The sequence below is a fragment of the Microcaecilia unicolor genome, chromosome 12, assembly GCF_901765095.1.
Source record: "Microcaecilia unicolor chromosome 12, aMicUni1.1, whole genome shotgun sequence".
NCBI lineage: Eukaryota > Metazoa > Chordata > Amphibia > Gymnophiona > Siphonopidae > Microcaecilia > Microcaecilia unicolor.
This window is the reverse complement of record NC_044042.1, coordinates 107757423-107776174: the sequence shown is the minus strand read 5'-3', so window position 1 is coordinate 107776174 and position 18752 is coordinate 107757423. Positions and strand designations below refer to the sequence as shown.

Sequence of the window (18752 nt, the reverse complement as noted above, 5' to 3'; positions counted from 1 at the left end):
CCCGCCCCCGCCGCCATCGACTCCGCCATCAATCCCGCCTCCTCCGTCATCGGCCTCGCCCAAAACGTCACTAGCCCCGCCCCCAGCGGCCCGAAAAACCGCACAAAAACCACCGAAAAAAACCAAAAACCAGCCCAAAAAACCGTGACCCGCAGCGGGCAAAATTTCCCGCAGCGGGTCGCGGAAAAACCGCCCAATTGGCAACCTTGGTTGGGGGGTGGGGGAGTAAGAGGAGAGAGAGGACCAAAGCTGGAAATAGTGACACCTAGTGGTCATATTTAGGGCTCACAATTGCAGGATTGTGGAAGGTGCCCTACGCGAGGTCCTCCAACCCTGAACTGCTGTGATGTGATAGAAGGCTAGGATAGAAAAACGTCCCTGGTAGTTGCAAATGAAAATGCCTGGTGCCAGTTTCCAAGCACTACTGGGTTAATTAAAGAACCAGTAATGCCTGTAAAGTAGGAATACAGCACAGAGAAGAGCGATGAGTGACCTTAGATAGGATGCTTTGTGAACAGAGGAGGTGCACAATTCATTATTTAAAAAAAAAAAAGTAAGATAAATAGGAGAAAGAGAATATAGTGGGGCATAAAATGAAAATGGATTTTGAACAGAATTTGGGGCTTTTCTGTACTGTCAGCAACATTCTATTAACTCCTGTAACATTCAGGACCAGCGGGGTAGCTTCAAAAGTGGTGTCCATTCCTGATCCTTTCCCTTCCCCTGCTGCAGTTTATTCTACCCATCCTAGTCCCCCTCTCCAAACAATTTGAAAGGCATGGAAAATGCATCACAAACGCTTGGGTCTTCACAGGTTTAGTTACTTTTCAAAGCCATTGCTCTCTGGGGGGGTTCGGCTGTCTCTGCTATGCATGCAATTCACACCTTCCCTTCACTGCCAAAAGTGCTGACAGTGTGAACAAGATTCAAGGCAGCATTGCTGATGAGGCTGCCTGAACCGAGGTGTTTTCCTTCAAGTACTCGCTCAACAGCTACTGCAGCTGCCAAGGTCCTTTCCTTGCTCGAGACTGGCAGCAAACTGGGTGCCTAGGACCACTGCAGGACAAGGAGACGCTACAATTCACCTTTCAATCTGGAGCTGCCAGTCTCAGTTCCACTCTCCGAGCTTGTGTCCTCATGCATCATGACTGCTGGGGAATGCGAAAGTACCAGAAACAAAGCAAGCTGATACTTGTAAGGCCCAGCTCACACTGTGGCTTTGAAAGTCTTGAAAAGGACAACGACAGAAGTCTACAATAAAGAGCCAAAGCTCGCAGTGGTACAAAACCATTGACGATGCCTACAGTAGGCCGAGACCCTCTTTGCCAATAACTTTTTTTTTTCCAAAACTTGCCTCCCTGGCTGTATGGTCTTTTGCTATTGGGAGGCCAAGATTGTCTTACTGATTGAGGACAAAACCTCTTAGAATATTTTTGCTGAACATGATAGAGAATAAACATTGGCATTGAACGCCGGGAAACTCATTGGCATTTCAGGTGAACTGGGACTATGTCTACTCGGAGCAGCTTATTCATAAAGTCTCTTCTTAACAGGCTGTCTCTTAAAAAAGAAAAAAATTTAAAAAAATCTCCTATGCTTATCACAAACTAACAAAAAAATATACCCATATGTACAAGGATTACATCATGTCCCCTGTAAGGAGTCAGTAGGAATAGCCTTTGCTGAAGTGCTGCGAGGAGAGGTCCTGAACATAGGCCATGTTCTCATCCAGGTGGGAGAGTGGTACCGTGTCTTCCTCGCTCACCTGCCGCTCAAACTCAGACTTCAGGGTTGGGCGCTGGTTGTCGGGGAAGGCCAATGAGAAAAGTGCTTCCGGCTCACACACAAACTTGTAAACATAGCGCTCTCCGGCCACCTGAGGAAAAAAAAAAAAAAAAAAAAAAGAGAGCCATGAGCAAGGTACGTACTGGTAGGATGGGAGAGGGTGTTTTAAGAACCCCCCCCCTCCCCCCCCCCCCAATTTTAGAGAAACACTGCCCACAAATCCGTTTTTCCTAGTTCAGCAGGAAAGATCTGAAGGCAGCATGAGGTATCGCAGCAGAACGATCAGGTGGAAAGTACCATTCTCCTACATGCTGTCCTGGTGTACTGTAGCTCCAAAGAGTCTCTCTCACCTTTGTCACGAAATGTCGTTCACAGATAATAGTGAGCCCTCTTCTTAAAAAGAGTGCCCTGTGCATGTATGCAATAGCAGGAAAGAGTGGTCAATCTTTAGGAAAAGAAACAATCATTCTGGAACCCATCCCTACAGTTACAGGCACCCTGAGCTTCAGAGGCTCCTCCCTTTTAATACCCTCGTCTCTAAAGCTAGGACCTTACCACCACTGTTTCCCCTCCCCCCACCCACATTCAGCTTCATATCCTATACTGTTACCCCCCCCTCCCCTAAAACACAGCATGATCTATGCAACACTTCTTCCCTGAAGTTAGAAGCATCAACAGCACGTGATGTAGGTAGCAACACCGCTGAAGGGGAAGTAAAGCCAGTGCTGGCCAAGACTTCTACGGTCTGTGCCCAGATCGTGGCTGAAAAGGTTTGGATGGACTGTGGTAGAGCTTTTCAGGGGCTCAAAAAAACTTCAACAATTTAGAACAAGCACAGTGCCAGGCAGACTTCTACGGTCAATGCCCTGAAAATGGCAAGGACAACGCAAGATCAGGCATACATATAGTAACATAGTAGATGACGGCAGAAAAAGACCTGCACGGTCCATCCAGTCTGCCCAACAAGATAACTCATATTTGCTGCTTTTTGTGTATACCCTACTTTGATTTGTACCTGTGCTCTTCAGGGCACAGACCGTATAAGTCTGCCCAGCACTATCCCTGCCTCCCACCACCGGCTCTGGCACAGACCGTATAAGTCTGCCCAGCCCTATCCCCGCCTCCCAACCACAGCCCCGCCTCCCAACCACCAGCCCCACCTCCAGATCTTGATAAGCTCCTGAGGATCCATTCTTCGCACAGGATTCCTTTATGCTTATCCCACGCATGTTTGAATTCCGTTACCGTTTTCATTTCCACCACCTCCCGCGGGAGGGCATTCCAAGCATCCACCACCCTCTCCATGAAAAAAATACTTCCTGACATTTTTCTTGAGTCTGCCCCCCTTCAATCTCATTTCATGTCTTCTCGTTCTACCGCCTTCCCATCTCCGTAAAAAGGTTCGTTTGCGGATTAATACCTTTCAAATATTTGAAGTATCACATCATTCTATATGTAATGAGGCTATCTTGTTGGGCAGACTGGATGACCGTACAGGTCACCTGCCGTCATCTACTATGTTACTTGCCCTATTCTCCATTGGCTGTTGTGTAGCAGCACATCATAGGGATAAGTGCCAGGATTAGGTGTGCTAAGAATGTTAAATTCCCTTCTAGAACACGTTTCTGTTTATTCTGTGTCCAGATCATCACTCTGAGTTTACGTTAAAAAAAAAAAAAAAAAAATCCTGTTCCAAGTACAGAGGAGACTTGAGGAGAGGAAAAGAAGTGTGAATGATACCTTTTGCATGATACCCTTCTCATAGTAGTAGCGAAGAGATCGGCTCAGCTTGTCGTAGTTCATGGCTGGACGGTTCTTCTGCAAACCCCAGAGCCTGGCAACCTGTAAGAAACACAGGCATTACTGCAGCCACGGCGGTGATCACTGAACAGCAACTTCAGATGTTAACCAAAGCCACACCGAGGATGTGTGCCAATATCTTCATAACGGACCCCTCGTGCGTCATTCCTCTCCCCTTAAAAAATAAAATCCTACTGTACAAGTCATATACTGCTTTATTCTAAGTGGTTTACAATGCAATACAATGAATAAAAAAAACATGTCCATTAGAATACAGTTACTTGGAATAACCTTTTCTTGAACTGGGCTAAGCCTGGACTCATCTGGCCTCCAAAGCCAGAGGCGGGATTTGCTCCACTAGAAGGTAAGGACTGAAAGTCAAGTTCTCAATCCTTCCATGCATGCCTACTAGGAGTGGTAATCAATATTGCTTTTGGCATTTAATATTGACAAAGACCTCTGAAGTTAAATGATGAAATATTTTAACACCCACCAGATAGGGCTAAACATACATCTGGGTTCCTATCACATTATAAACCATAAAATTATACTCTGATCCCCCATTCATCGCTCCATGTTTCTCTTTCCCACCCACCCCCACCTTTCCTCATGAGACTATCATTGGAATGCATTAGTCTCATGCATTACACCAATTGTCTCTGTTGCCATACCTCACGCTAACATTACCGGCTTTTGTCGCACCTAGAATGTAAACCGCACTAAACCCTGGAAAGGGAGTATTAGCAGTGTACAAGAATTCATTTGATTTATGTTTCACATATACACAGTGTCTGGAAAAAAAAACGAGACCCCCGACATTTTTCTAAATAACCAAAAACAAATGATACTATGATACTATTATTGACAGGTGCTGTAAAAACTGGATTATCCCCGTTTTCAATATGTCGTCATTCAGGTAGTGACCCTTAAGCTCCATTTTAGCTAAATAGCATTTAGTGAAGAGGATTTTTTTTTTAAATTTGTACCCCACACTTTCCCACTCATGGCAGGCTCAATGCGGCTTAGATACTTATTTGTACCTGGGGCAATGGAGGGTTAAGTGACTCGCCCAGAGTCACAAGGAGCTGCCTGTTCCTGCAGTGGGAATCGAACCCAGTTCCCCAGGACCACTCTAACCACTAGGCCACTCCTCCCATTTTAACGGCAAATTAAGGCATACAGCCCAAAGCGTTTGCTAAGGGCGTTTCCTAATAAAAGTTTGGACTAATGTATTTTTAAAGGTCATTCTAAGGGCCCTGTTTACTGAGCAACAATGGTAGGTGCAGTGGCGGTCGGCTGCCCCCCCCCCCCCCCCCCGAGTGCAGCACAACACTCCCCCTCCCCCAGGTGCAGCGTTCACCCCCCCCATCACCTCCAACCCCCACCCCCCCTTCCCGGGTGCATTCTTCTTAACTGCTGGGAGCAGCCGCTCGGCTGTCGGCTCCACTGTCTTTTTTTTTGTGTTACATTTGTACCCCGCACTTTCCCACTCATGGCAGGCTCAATGCGGACGGGGAGAGGGATCTTGGGGTGATAGTATCTGAGGACCTGAAGGCGATGAAACAGTGCGACAAGGCGGTGGCCGTAGCGAGAAGGTTGCTATGCTGTATAGAGAGAGGTGTGACCAGCAGAAGAAAGGAGGTTTTAATGCCCCTGTATATGAGGCCCCACCTGGAGTATTGTGTTCAGTTTTGGAGGCCGTACCTTGCGAAGGATGTTAAAAAAATGGAAGCGGTGCAAAGAAAAGCTACAAGGATGGTATGGGAGTTGCGTTCCAAGACGTATGAAGAGAGACTTGCTGACCTGAACATGTATACTCTGGAGGAAAGGAGGAACAGGGGTGATATGATACAGACGTTCAAATATTTAAAAGGTATTAATCCGCAAACGAATCTTTTCCGGAGATGGGAAGGCGGTAGAACGAGAGGACATGAAATGAGATTGAAGGGGGGCAGACTCAGGAAAGATGTCAGGAAGTATTTCTTCACGGAGAGGGTGGTGAACGCTTGGAATGCCCTCTCGCAGGAGGTGGTGGAAATGAAAACGGTAACGGAATTCAAACATGCGTGGGATAGGCATAAAGGAATCCTGTGCAGAAGGAATGGATCCACAGAAGCTTAGCTGAAATTGGGTGGCGGGGTGAAGAGGGGTTGGTGGTTGAGAGGCTAGGATAGGGGAGGGCAGACTTATACGGGGTCTGTGCCGGAGCCGGTGATGGGAGGGGGAACTGGTGGTTGGGAGGCGGGAAATACTGCTGGACAGACTTATACGGTCTGTGCCCTGAAAAAGACAGGTACAAATCAAGGTAAGGTATACACATATGAGTTTATCGTGGGCAGACTAGATGGACCGTGCTGGTCTTTTTCTGCCGTCATCTACTACTATGTTACATGGGGCAATGGAGGGTTAAGTGACTTGCCCAGAGTCACAAGGAGCTGCCTCTGCCTGAAGTGGGAATCGAACTCAGTTCCTCAGGACCAAAGTCCACCACCCTAACCACTAGGCTACTCCTCCACTTTTCCTTTTCCCTCTGCCCTAGAACAGGACGTAACAGCAGAGGGAACAAGGAACCGGCGGAGACGACAGCCAAGGTGCTGCTCTCTGCACCCCTCCTGCAGTGTGCACCTGGGATGGACCACCCCCGTCGCCCTGCCACTGGGTAGGTGCGAGTGCGCTAATGCTAGAGGCACCCATATATCCCTATGGGTGTTAGCACATGCTAATGTTTAGCGCGCTCTAAAAATGCTAGCGCACATTGGTAAGCAAGACCCTTAATGTTTAAACAATTGAAAAGTATCTGGAAAATATGTAAGGGGGGGGGGGGGGGGGGTCCAGTTTTTTCCAGACACAGTGTATAGTCTGATATATGTCATTTGCTCATTTCTGACCTGAAGAAGATGGCATCTTATTTCTATTAACATCTACTATAATAAAACTCACCCTCAACGTTCTGAGGACACTAACGTCAGTGAAGCCAAGCTCTGACTTCCTTCAAAAAGGTTCGAAGGTTCGTGGTGGTGAAGCCACCAAAATCGCTCCGGGCCCCGCCCTCAAGGGCGGAGCAATGGCACAACAACGAAGGGGTTGGCAGGAAGGGAGGCAGGGAGGGTGGAAAATTGCTCCGGGCCCCGCCCTCAAGGGCGGAGCAATGGCACAACAACGAAGGGGTTGGCAGGAAGGGAGGCAGGGAGGGTGGAAAATTGCTCCGGGCCCCGCCCTCAAGGGCGGAGCAATGGCAGAACAATGAAGGGGTTGGCAGGAAGGGAGGCAGGGAGGGTGGAAAATTGCTCCGGGCCCCGCCCTCAAGGGCGGAGCAATGGCAGAACAACGAAGGGGTTGGCAGGAAGGGAGGCAGGGAGGGTGGAAAATTGCTCCGGGCCCCGCCCTCGAGGGCGGAGCAATGGCAGAACAACGAAGGGGTTGGCAGGAAGGGAGGCAGGGAGGGTGGAAAATTGCTCCGGGCCCCGCCCTCGAGGGCGGAGCAATGGCAGAACAACGAAGGGGTTGGCAGGGAGGCGGGGGGGGAAATCGCTCCGGGCCCCGCCCTCGCGTCAAACGTAATGACGTTGGGGGCGGAGCAATGCCAGAACAACGAAGGGGTTGGCCAGGGAGGGAGGGGGGTTGTTGGCGAAGAAAACCTTGTTAGTGCCCGTTTCATTTGCTCTGAAACGGGCTTCTTTTACTAGTTAATGTATAAATGCTTCTTCTGTATGTATTAGAATAAGAACTGGCCACACTGACACATTATCAGAAAGCAGAATATATTATCATAATGCCTTATCCATTCGGCCCCAAAGGTTTTTGCTATGCAAGCTCCAGAATACTCAATGCACAGCTGAGTGTATTTGAACAAGCTGAAATGATCAGATCGAGTTTCACCAGCGCTGGACGCTTTACTTCAGTTCCAATTCCTCAGAGAATTTCATTTAAGCTTTCGTTAGTGACTTTCAGCTCTCTGCTAGATGAATCACTAAGTTATTTGAGGGGAAAAAAAAAATAAAAGCAGAGCCCTTTCGCTCCAGGAAGGACGTTATGATTTACATAGGACAAATTACTGGCATTACCTGTGGTTTCGGATGTTAGATACGTTGAGACATGCAAGCAGGCCTTTTACTCGAACACTAATCCGAAGGAGCCAAGGTAGCCCTGCCAGTCTGGACGGATACACTGGGGCTTCTCAGAACAGGTTACAGCTGACAACTGCTTTTAGCTCCATAGTCGGTTTGCATTTCATTGTTATTTTAATGAAAATGTTCATGTAAGTTTGTCAACAGTTTTAGACATGTCACTTTCAATATTTGTTTTATGAGAGATGATTAATAAGTGTATTAAATAAGTGAACATGCACCAGCATACAGTGGTGAACAGTCAAACACAAGAACCTTACCAGCCACAGTTACTTCACGGACATTATCCCCCCCCCCCCCCCCCCCCAGCTCATGATCCAGAGGGGTAGACAGACACCTGTCAAAACTCTTCTCCCCTAGCAGATCTTACTTATTCATCACTTTTAAAGCACTAGTACGCATTACGCTATGCCACACAGATGCACAAGAGACAGTCCAGGCTCCATGAGCTTATGAGCTAGTCAAGAAACACACATATCTATATTAATAATTCTCACCTCCAATTCTGAAGCTCACAGTGTGGCAGGGAAACACTGAAGCCCTGTACTGTTGCACCCTGTCAGCACCACTCACTGTCACTCATACACCCGCCCTCAGCCACGCCCCTTCCGGACATAATTCGCTACCTGAACTTTCCATTGAGGCCCCAAGATCCTGCAACTTCCGTGAAGGGTTCGTGGATTCATGGTGGTGAAGCCTCTCCACTCACCCTGTCTGTCTGTCACACCCTCGCGTCAAACGTCGTGACGTCCGGGGCGGAGCCATTTCGCTCGATCCGTGACGTCGCGCCCACAGCCATTTCCACATGAACAACAGGAACGCAACCCCTGGCCCTGCCTGACAATCGCCTCCCAGTGCGCTGGCGATACACAAATGGCGCCCGACACGACCTTCCAAAACGCCACGGAACGAAACGTGCGGATCCTGTTTGCCCTGGTATGTTACGTGCGTCGCCGTGCGAACAGGGGGGAGCAGCGGTACTGACGACCTCCGTAGGGGTTGAAAGGGGCTGCAGTGGGTGCGCACACTCGAAACGTTTCTCTCCAATCCCCTTGCTAGCCCCCGTTTCATTTCGCCCAGAAACGGGCCTCTTTTACAAATAAATATAAGAAAAGAATAACACTGATTCCCAAACCTGATCCTGGAGGCACCCCAGTCAGTCAGGTTTTCAGGATATCCACAATGAATACGCTTGAGAGATGCACTGCCTCCACTTCATGCAAATCTCTCTTCTGAATATTAATTGTGGATATCCTGAAAACCTGACTGGCTAGGGTGCCTCCAGGACCAGGTTTGAGAACTACTGGTCTATAAGAATGTATGTGCCGTAGCTAGGGTGCCTGACACCCGGGGCGGGTCGCCGCTGCGCACCCCCCCCCCCCAGTGCAGGGCAAGGCGCCCCCCCCCCCTCCGGAGCGCCCCCCCCCGAAACGCACCCTACCTTTCAGCGGGGGGCAGGCGGGAGGGCCGATCCGCCCCCAGTGCATATCACTGGGAGCTGCGTCGGCTCTGCTGCTTCCCTGCCCCGGAACAGGAAGTAACCTGTTCCAGGGCAGAAAGAGCAGGGAACCACTGAGCCGACACCCCCCCCCCCAGTGCGTGCACCCAGGGCGGACCGCCCCACCGCCCCCCCTTTCCTACGCCACTGCTTTGAACATGACTGTATTTGAATATGGTCAGCTGGAGATCCCCTCCCCCCACTTAGCTCAGTATCAAAACCTACCCCTCTCCACCTAAAGAACAAAATCTAAAACCTTTCTGCCCAGCCTCCCACATCCTAATTCACTGGATCTCAATCAACACCTTGGGACACACTCAACCAGTCTATCTTTTCGCACACCCACAATAAACAAGCCAGGTGCATCCCAAGCATTGGGTTAAGCATCATCCCTAGGGCAGGAGTGATGCCCAGCTGCTCGTGTCCTTGTGCCAAAATTAAAAATAGCACTGGTTGAGCTGCAACAGGCAAGGTTATCTGCTGTAGGGGGAGGGTTTCACGTATAGGATTAAATGTCCCATTTTTCACCACAGCTTGGGAGGGGGGTGGGGAGGGGAGCCCAAGAGCTTCAGCAGGTACCTTATACCCTGCTGATCCCAACACAGATTGTATGATTTTATCAGGATCTATGTTAAAAATCTATTTTTGTATTTATGAACTGTTTTGCATGCGAAGTATTTGCCAAACCTTCTCCATAAAATTTTCATAAAACAATGATGCTGTATTGGACCAATAAATCTTCTAGACCAATACAGCATCATCGTTTTACCCCTTAGTGTTATTATCTCTAAGTTTTGTTTTGCTCTTCTGTATTTTCTGTCATATTACCAGTAACACATGAAAATGCATTTGTGACATGCACCAAGCACTGAATTTGGTCTTTACAGTACATGAAACCAATTTAGGAAAGTGGAAAAATTAACATGCCAGCCCACTCTCATTCAACAAGGCACAGGATGGCCAACTGGCAGACGGACTAGCTACAGTGTAGTAAATTTAAAACAAATCGGAGAAAGTTTCTTCACCCAACGCGTAATTAAACTCTGGAATTTGTTGCCGGAGAATGTAGTGAAGGCGGTTAGCTTGGCAGAGTTTAAAAAGGGGTTGGACGGTTTCCTAAAGGACAAGTCCATAAACCGCTACTAAATGGACTTGGGAAAAATCCACAGTTCCGGGAATAACATGTATAGAATGTTTGTACGTTTGGGAAGCTTGCCAGGTGCCCTTGGCCTGGATTGGCCGCTGTCGTGGATAGGATGCTGGGCTCGATGGACCCTTGGTCTTTTCCAAGTGTGGCATTACTTATGTACTTATGGACAAATAATGTCAGGCTTTGTTTTCGACAGAATGAGGAATAAACTCATGTGAAGGCACAACCTCATTTTACAGAAGTGACTGGAGGTGGGATGGAGAATAACAGTTTAGTATAACCCAGCTTGGCTGCCATATCATCCAATACATTATAAACTAAACCATAAAGACCATAGACTTCTTACAGCTGAGAAGAACGTCTCCGGATGAATCCAGAACATCCCTATTTTCCACAGATCACAAATCAAGAGGCACACAGATCAACCTCTTAACGTCCCGTCTCTTCACCTGTCTGTAAATAGTCACAAATACCAGCATTCACCTCTACCTTCTGAACAAAGGCCACGTCTTGTTGACAAACACTCCCCCCCATCCAGACACACTCTCTCAACACCCTCAGAACTCAATTACAAACAGGGAAACTTACCACACCCAAAGTAGAAAAATGAGCTATTAACGCACAAGTTTATTACATGACTTTACTTGAGTGGCAGAACATCCAATCTGTGCTCCATCTGCTCAAGCTGGTGCCAATCTTTTGAGTTAGAACCAGGCTAACTACACCCATAAATCATGGGCTGACATTAATGGATGTTCCAGATGCATTTCCCAGCAATTAACGGAGTTTAATGCTCCTCTTGGAACTGGGAAGTACAACGGACTTCATGGTTGTTTTAATGAATCTATCTCCGGCTTAGGACAGTGTAAAGCCCCTGCCTCGTATTGAAGAAGACTCATTTGGAAAGGCTTGTTCAAAGCAAAGGGCTACACTGGTGGTGAAATTGGGCAATTATGACTTAAGTTTGAAAAGATAATGGGGCACAAGCGTCGAAACCCGGGCTAGTAGGACCAAGGTTTTGAGTCCTCGACAGGTATTCACTGATTTCAGATACAGAAAACATGCCCCTGGGTCTAGGCTTGGCCAAGACAAACAAGCCAGGTTTTCGGGATAACTCTAATGAATATGTAGAAGACAGATGTGCACCTCTTATGCATATTCATTAGGGTTATCCTGAACATTTGGCCTGTTTGTGGCCCAGAAGGACTAAAAACAGACAAGTACGACTTAGAATGTGGGGATCCAAGTTTTAGTTTGCAGAAAGCCCAACTGAAGAAACGGGTTTGGGCAGACTGGATGGGCCGAGAACGTAGATTCTGCTGGAGAGGAAAAGGAAGAAAGCCCAAAAGTGAGAGGGTATGCAAAGAGGACTGGAGATGAATTTGGGAGGGGGATAATCTGGGTTTCCAACAGGATTCCAGTTCTTGAAGATTATGAATATGTGAAGCAGGAACTCTGATGGTCTGTCCTCCGATTAACTGAAAGGATCAAATGCACTCTTGTGACCCACAGAGTGAACACCGAGGACACACTTTTGGGTAATACCTGGTTGGGGGTATCGGAGCTACACAAGCTGGGCAATAGCCCGTGTGTATTTTAATACCTACTACTACTACTTAACATTTCTAAAGCGCTACTAGGGTTACGCAGCGCTGTACAGTTTAATAAAGAAGGACAGTCACTGCTCAAAGGAGCTTACAATCTAAAGGACGAAATGTCAAGCTGGGTAGTCATTTCCTGAGTAGAGGTAAAAGGTTAGGTGCCAAAGGCGACATTGAAGAAGTGGGCTTTCAGGAAGGATTTGAAGATGGGCAGGGAGGGGGCTTGGCGTATGGGCTCAGGGAGTTTATTCCAAGCATAGGGTGAGGCGAGGCAGAAAGGGCGGAGCCTGGAGTTGGCGGTGGTGGAGAAGGGTGCTGAGAGGAGGGATTTGTCCTGTGAGTGGAGGTTTCGGGTAGGAACGTAAGGGGAGATGAGGGTAGAGAGGTAATGAGGGGCTGCAAATCGAGTGCATTTGTAGGTTAGTAGGAGAAGCTTGAACTGTATGCGGTACCTGATCAGAAGCCAGTGAAGTGACTTGAGGAGAGGGGTGATATGAGTATATCGGTCTAGGCGGAAGATAAGACGGGCAGCAGAGTTCTGAACGGATTGAAGGGGGGATAGATGGCTAAGTGGGAGGCCAGGGAGGAGTAGGTTGCAGTAGTCAAGGTGAGAGGTAATGAGAGAGTGGACGAGAGTTCGGGTGGTGTGCTCAGACAGGAAAGGGCAAATTTTGCTGATGTTATAGAGAAGGAAGCGACAGGTCTTGGCTATCTGTTGGATATGCACAGAGGAGAGGGAGGAGTCGATTCCCTGTTCCTTTGGGCCTTCAACTCAGTGGCTGGAGTCTGGTACGATGAGACTTCAATTCACATCTGGGGATTTCTGCTCCCCCCCCCCCCCCCCCCCCAATTTATGTAAAATCTTTTTTATCATCAGTAAACAACAAGAACAGACAAAATTGATAGGGAATACAATTTTTACAATAGCAAAACAATCTAATATGGATCTTAATATGTTAAAGTGAAAATATACAAAAAAGCTGTTCCACACATTTATTACTCAACTCCATCTCATCCCCTCCCCCACCCTCCCTCCCCCTTTACCATAATCCATTAATCCCTATAGTCCAGGGGACTGATAACCCAGCCAGGGCCAACAAATACCAAGAGAAAAATCTTACCAAACCAAGTAGCTTCATAAATTTAGCTTATTTCACAATCAAGCTACGAATTCTGGTGGGCAACATTTAAATACAAGGGGACCAGACCAACAGAATGTCACATCCCTCGCTCCCTCCGGCTGCTCCTCCGCGGGAAGCAGGAGCCGGCGTCCACCACGACGAAGGCCGGCCTTCTTGAGGCCGCGAAGGGAAGCCGGGGCTCGCCGTGGTGATGGCCGCCCAGTCCGGGCCCGAGGCCGGCGATCGCGGCTGCCGGAATCTCGATCACCGGCTACGAGGGCTGTGTCTGCGCCAGTAAGAGAAATGGCGCCGAGGTGCGATGGCCGGCGTCTCCTTCATTCTTGGGCGCGGGAATCCCAAGCTCCGCCTCAGAGGAGTTAGACTGGAAGGCCAGTACGATAGATCCGCCTGGGAGGTCGGTCAGAGCCAATCAGAAGGGTTCTGTCGATAACCAAGTTCTGATTGGCCGGCTATGTCTACGGGGGCTGGGCGGCTGACTGCCGAACAGTATTTAAGGAATGAGCCTGAGGTAAGAGGTTGCTTCAGGTTCTTTTACCCGAGGCCAGTCTCTGTGGTTCCTGTGTTCCTTGATTTCCTAGTGTTGCTGTTTTTGGACTTTTGGACTGTTTCCTGGTTTATTCTGCCTAGCTGCCTGCCTTGACCTCTTGCCTGACTTTGATTACTCTACTAGCCGCCTGCCTAGACCTCTTGCCTGACTCTGACTACTCTGTTAGCTGCCTGCCCCGATCTGCTGCCAGTTGTGGACTTCTCTATTCCACATGCCCACTTCTCTCCTGGTTCTAGTCCAGGTCAGTCCGTCAACCCCGCGGTTCCTGAAGTCCAGTTGACCGCCTGCAGCTGGGGGCTCAACCCTTGGTGAACGGCGGTCGCCGCGGGTGAAGACTTGGGGTTGCACAGCTGTCCTTTGAGGTCCTTCGGGGCCTTACAGGACCTAAGGGCTCACCTTCCTTGTGGATAAGACACAGAAATGCCACTGGAATTTAAAAGTACAATGTGCTAGTTTAGCTTTCCAGAACATAAGCATATGAGACCGATTCTCCACTGCCAAGATGAAGGGGTATCAGGCTGCAGCCACCTCTGGAGCACACATTTTTTCCGAAGTAATTTTTGGTTTTCTCTCTTTCTGAACTCTGCATTAGTCAAATCATCACTTATTAATGCCACAGAAGTCCAGACTCCAAAATCTAAGATATTTGTATAAAAAGGACAAGCCCAAGTACTGTCTGTTCTTCTACATCAGTGGTTCCCAAACCTGGCCCTGGAGGCTTCCCAGCCAGTCAGGTTTTCAGGATATCCACAATGAATATTTGTGAGAGATTTGCATGCAGTGGAGGTAGGGCATGCAAATCTCTCATGAATATTTATTTGTGGATATCCTGAAAACCTGACTGGCTGAGATGCCTCCAGGACCAGGTTTGGGAACCACTGTTCCATATTTTACACAAAAACGGCGAGTTAACAAGTTTTGCTTTATGTGCTCGTGTTTGTGACTAGTAAGCCCTGTGAATAATCCTGTAATGGTATTACTCTCTCAGGTCTGCCCCATGGGCTACAGCTGGGAGAGTACTAACAGTACGAACATCAAATGACCTCAAATTGCATCCTAAATTCGTGTTCCCAAGCTGCTTTCCAGACCTGTAGCTTTTGCAAGCATCGATGCAGACCTGAAATTGTCACACCTACATCCCCCCCCCCCCCCAGCATATCTAGTTTAGTAATGTAGCAAGCATCCTAGGCTGCAGGGGGAGGGGAGAAATGGGGATGCTGTGCATTGTGGCTCTTTCTGGACCCTCTGAATTATGGTTCCCAAGGACAGCCACTAGATGTCGCCCTTAACCAACTATCAGGACATCCTTTCCATAGGGCTGTGAATGCTGCCTCTACAGTATTCCCAGCCACTCCAGCAGCCAATATCCTGATGGTGGGATCAAACTTTGGACCTTTCACACATTTCACTTGAGCCACTAAGCCAAACTCTTTCTCCTTTAATACAGAGGTATCGTCACTTTTACTACATGTAGAAGTAGGAGTGGAGGAGTGGCCTAGTGCTGGACTTTGGTCCTGGGGAACTGAGGAACTGAGTTCGATTCCCGGCACAGGCAGCTCCTTGTGACTCTGGGCAAGTCACTTAACCCTCCATTGCCCACCGCATTGAGCCTGCCATGAGTGGCAAAGCGCGGGGTACAAATGTAACAAAAAAACCAAACAAACCCCTTGTGCTCGTGTGGCAAGGATAGATGAGGCTGTGCTGTACAACCTTCCTATTCAATCTCTGGCTTGCTACCGAATGAATGTCAGTGCGGCAAGCAATCAGAGCAAGCCGTACCAATCATCTCAGCTTAACACGGACAAGGAAAGATGAACCGCCGCACAACAGGGACACTTTTCATCTTGGCCGTCCTGTTCTTATCAAATTCGTCAAGAAAAACAGCTGCATGTGAGCTTCTGGGGAATCCATTTCCTCCACAGCACCATGAGGCTTAGTTCCTCATCCACACCCTTGTCACCTCTCGTTTAGACTACTGCAATCTGCTTCTTGCTGGTCTCCCACTTAGTCACCTCTCCCCTCTCCAGTCGGTTCAAAACTCTGCTGCCCGTCTCGTCTTCCACCAGGGTCGCTTTACTCATACTACCCCTCTCCTCAAGACCCTTCACTGGCTCCCTATCCGTTTTCGCATCCTGTTCAAACTTCTTCTACTAACCTATAAATGTACTCACTCTGCTGCTCCCCAGTATCTCTCCACACTCGTCCTTCCCTACACCCCTTCCCGTGCACTCCGCTCCATGGATAAATCCTTCTTATCTGTTCCCTTCTCCACTACTGCCAACTCCAGACTTCGCGCCTTCTGTCTCGCTGCACCCTACGCCTGGAATAAACTTCCTGAGCCCCTATGTCTTGCCCCTTCCTTGGCCACCTTTAAATCTAGACTGAAAGCCCACCTCTTTAACATTGCTTTTGACTCGTAACCACTTGTAACCACCTGCCTCCACCTACCCTCCTCCTTCCTGTACACAATAATTGATTTGATTACTTTATTTTTTGTCTATTAGATTGTAAGCTCTTTGAGCAGGGACTGTCTTCTATGTTTGTGCAGCGCTGCGTACGCCTTGTAGCGCTATAGAAATGCTAAATAGTAGTAGTAGTTCCCAGTTACCTGGCCAGCGGTGGGAAGGCTTGTTTGTTTTTAAACTTCTTCCCTCCCATCTAACCCAGCCACTAGCCAGGGGCTACAGACTGTGAATCCCTCCCTGTGATGCGCATCCAACTTTTAAGCTTATCAGCCTAACCATGGTGGTCATGCTACCCAAAGATGAAGAGTACTAGATGATGTGCAATAACTTGTCAATCAACTGGGCAAGTTAAGTGGAAGAGTGGCCTAGTGGTTCAAAAGGTGGCCGGTTCAAATCCCACTGCTGCTCCTTGTGAGCTTGGGCAAGTCTCTTAATCCTCCATTGCCAGGTACCAACTCAGATTGGATAGGAAAATGCCCAGTGTACTTGAATGGAACTCACCTTGAGTTACTACTGAAAAGGTGAGCATAAAATCCAAATAAATAAATATGACATTGGGGAATCACTGGAAAATAGGATGCTGGTGTCTTAACAGCAGTTGGATTGCTGGGCTTTAGTTTTATAGCGGTGAGACTTCAGAGATAAGTTTTGACACTCCTTAAAATAAAGCACATAAACTATTCTACGCCACACACAAACGTTTGGTGCCGACATGTCACTGTGTTGCATTTCCATGATCTGAAGCCACTCAAACTCTCAGATGTACAGGCTGGTTGTCTAGTGCAGTAAGTTCTCAACCCATTCCTCAGCAAACTCCCCCAATCAGGTTTCTCGGATATCCACAATGAATATGCATGATCTAGGTTTGCATACCAAGGAGGCAGTGCATACTGATTGTGGAAATCCTGAAAACCTGACTGGTTGGGTGGACCCTGAGGACAGAGTCAAGAACCACTGGTCCAGAGGATGACAATCCTCCCAAATGCTGAAGATGATCATAAGATGGCTCATGGTCGCCAACAAGGAAATTGTGGTAAGAAGAGGCACCTGAAGGAAAGAAATGGGGAAGTGACTTCTAGCCAGTCTTGACTTTCTAGACCCCATCCCTAAGGACACTCTAGTGCATTGTCCAGTGTCATTTGTCTGTCCAGTTATTCTGTAAAGGACATTACTGACTCAAGAGACAACCGATTACTGGCCTTACGGAATTTAAAGGGGGTTTGGACAGATTCCTGAGGGGAAAGTCCATTGAACATTATTACATTTTTTTTTTTGGGGGGGGGGGGGGGTTGCCGGGTTCTTGAAGCCTGGATTGGCCACTGTCAGAGACAGGATGCTGGGCTTGATGGACCCTTGGTCTTGTCTCATTATGGCAGTGCTTATGGTGGGGGAAGAGGGGTTGGTGGTTGAGAGGCTAGGATGGGGGAGGGCAGACTTATAAGGGGTCTGTGCCGGAGCCAGTGATGGGAGGCGGGACTGGTGGTTGCTGGACAGACTTATACGGTCTGTGCCCTGAAAAAGACAGGTACAAATCAAGGTAAGGTATACACATACGAGTTTATCGTGGGCAGACTAGATGGACCGTGCAGGTCTTTTTCTGCCGTCATCTACTATGTTACTATGTTACTTATGATTACGAGAGAGCAGAAGAAGCGGCATGCTATGAACAAATATATCCATCAAACTTTCCTTTCCATCGCTCCTCAGCAGTACCTTTCATCAGTGCAGTAAAAAGTACCCCATACCGGAACATACTGGGATGGGAACTGAGAAGCTTGTACTGGATGGAAGCCTCACCGTTATTTTTAATTCTTAAATTTGAAAGGTCAAAAATACTTTGGGTTCCATCCAGAACACCTGACAATGTTTGTGTTTTGAAAAATATCAGAAAACTCAATTTTTCCTATCTCTGGTGTCTCCCTGGCATCACATTGAAAAACCTCAAGTAGTCAATGTCTTGTTTGGTGCACTAGGTCCACCTGTATGGACAAATGCCATGTACAGACATCTCTTAGGCCCATGAGCCCCACCTGCACCCCACACCTACAAGGGTTTCACTTTCAAACGTAAGTATGAATCTTACTTCTTCTGGTTCGATGAGCTTAAACTCCATTCCTCTGCCCGTCCAGGCAATGAAATGAGAATTGGTAGGATCATCCAACAGAGCCACCAGGAACTGCCAAAGTTGGAGAGAACCCCGTCGCTGATATGGTGGGCCCTCTCGATATGCACCAATTTCCTGCTTGATGTCCCCTGCTATATTTATCAAAAGAGCAAAAAAGTTAGGGTTTTTTTTTTTTTGCCTCCTTTCAGCCACTACCCCCCTCCCCTTCAGCATTGACAAACTTTCTTTTTGAATCTATCTGAAAGTAGAAAGGTGAACATCATTAGAAAGTCCCAGCACATTCTCTCAAAGAATGACAGTTATGCTACGATGACACATCAACCACACCTACATCTCTGCACAAGCGCATTCTTAAAAAACACCACAAAAATGCCAACAAGTGTAAATTACGTAGCTAGTTTTTATGGTATGGTATTAATTTTCAGAGCTCCAGTATAACAGCATCCTAGGCAAGGTAGCTCCCCCCCCCCCCCCCCCCCCCCCACCAATGGAGAAGTAGCCTAATAGTTAAA

The 18752-nt window shown here is 48.0% G+C and overlaps 1 protein-coding gene across 1 annotated transcript in view; it reads right to left on the bottom strand.

Annotated features, from left to right (window-relative positions):
- Positions 1–1414: 1414 nt before the first annotated feature.
- Positions 1415–18752, bottom strand: part of ETV4 (ETS variant transcription factor 4) — a 125114-nt gene continuing 107776 nt past the window's right edge. The window contains exons 11-13 of the mRNA XM_030220966.1: positions 18199–18371; positions 3526–3627; positions 1415–1876 (exon numbers count right to left, since the gene is read on the bottom strand). Of these exons, the coding sequence (XP_030076826.1) occupies positions 1664–1876; positions 3526–3627; positions 18199–18371 (488 nt within the window). The 3' untranslated portion in view covers positions 1415–1663. The remainder of the gene's footprint in view (positions 1877–3525; positions 3628–18198; positions 18372–18752) is intronic.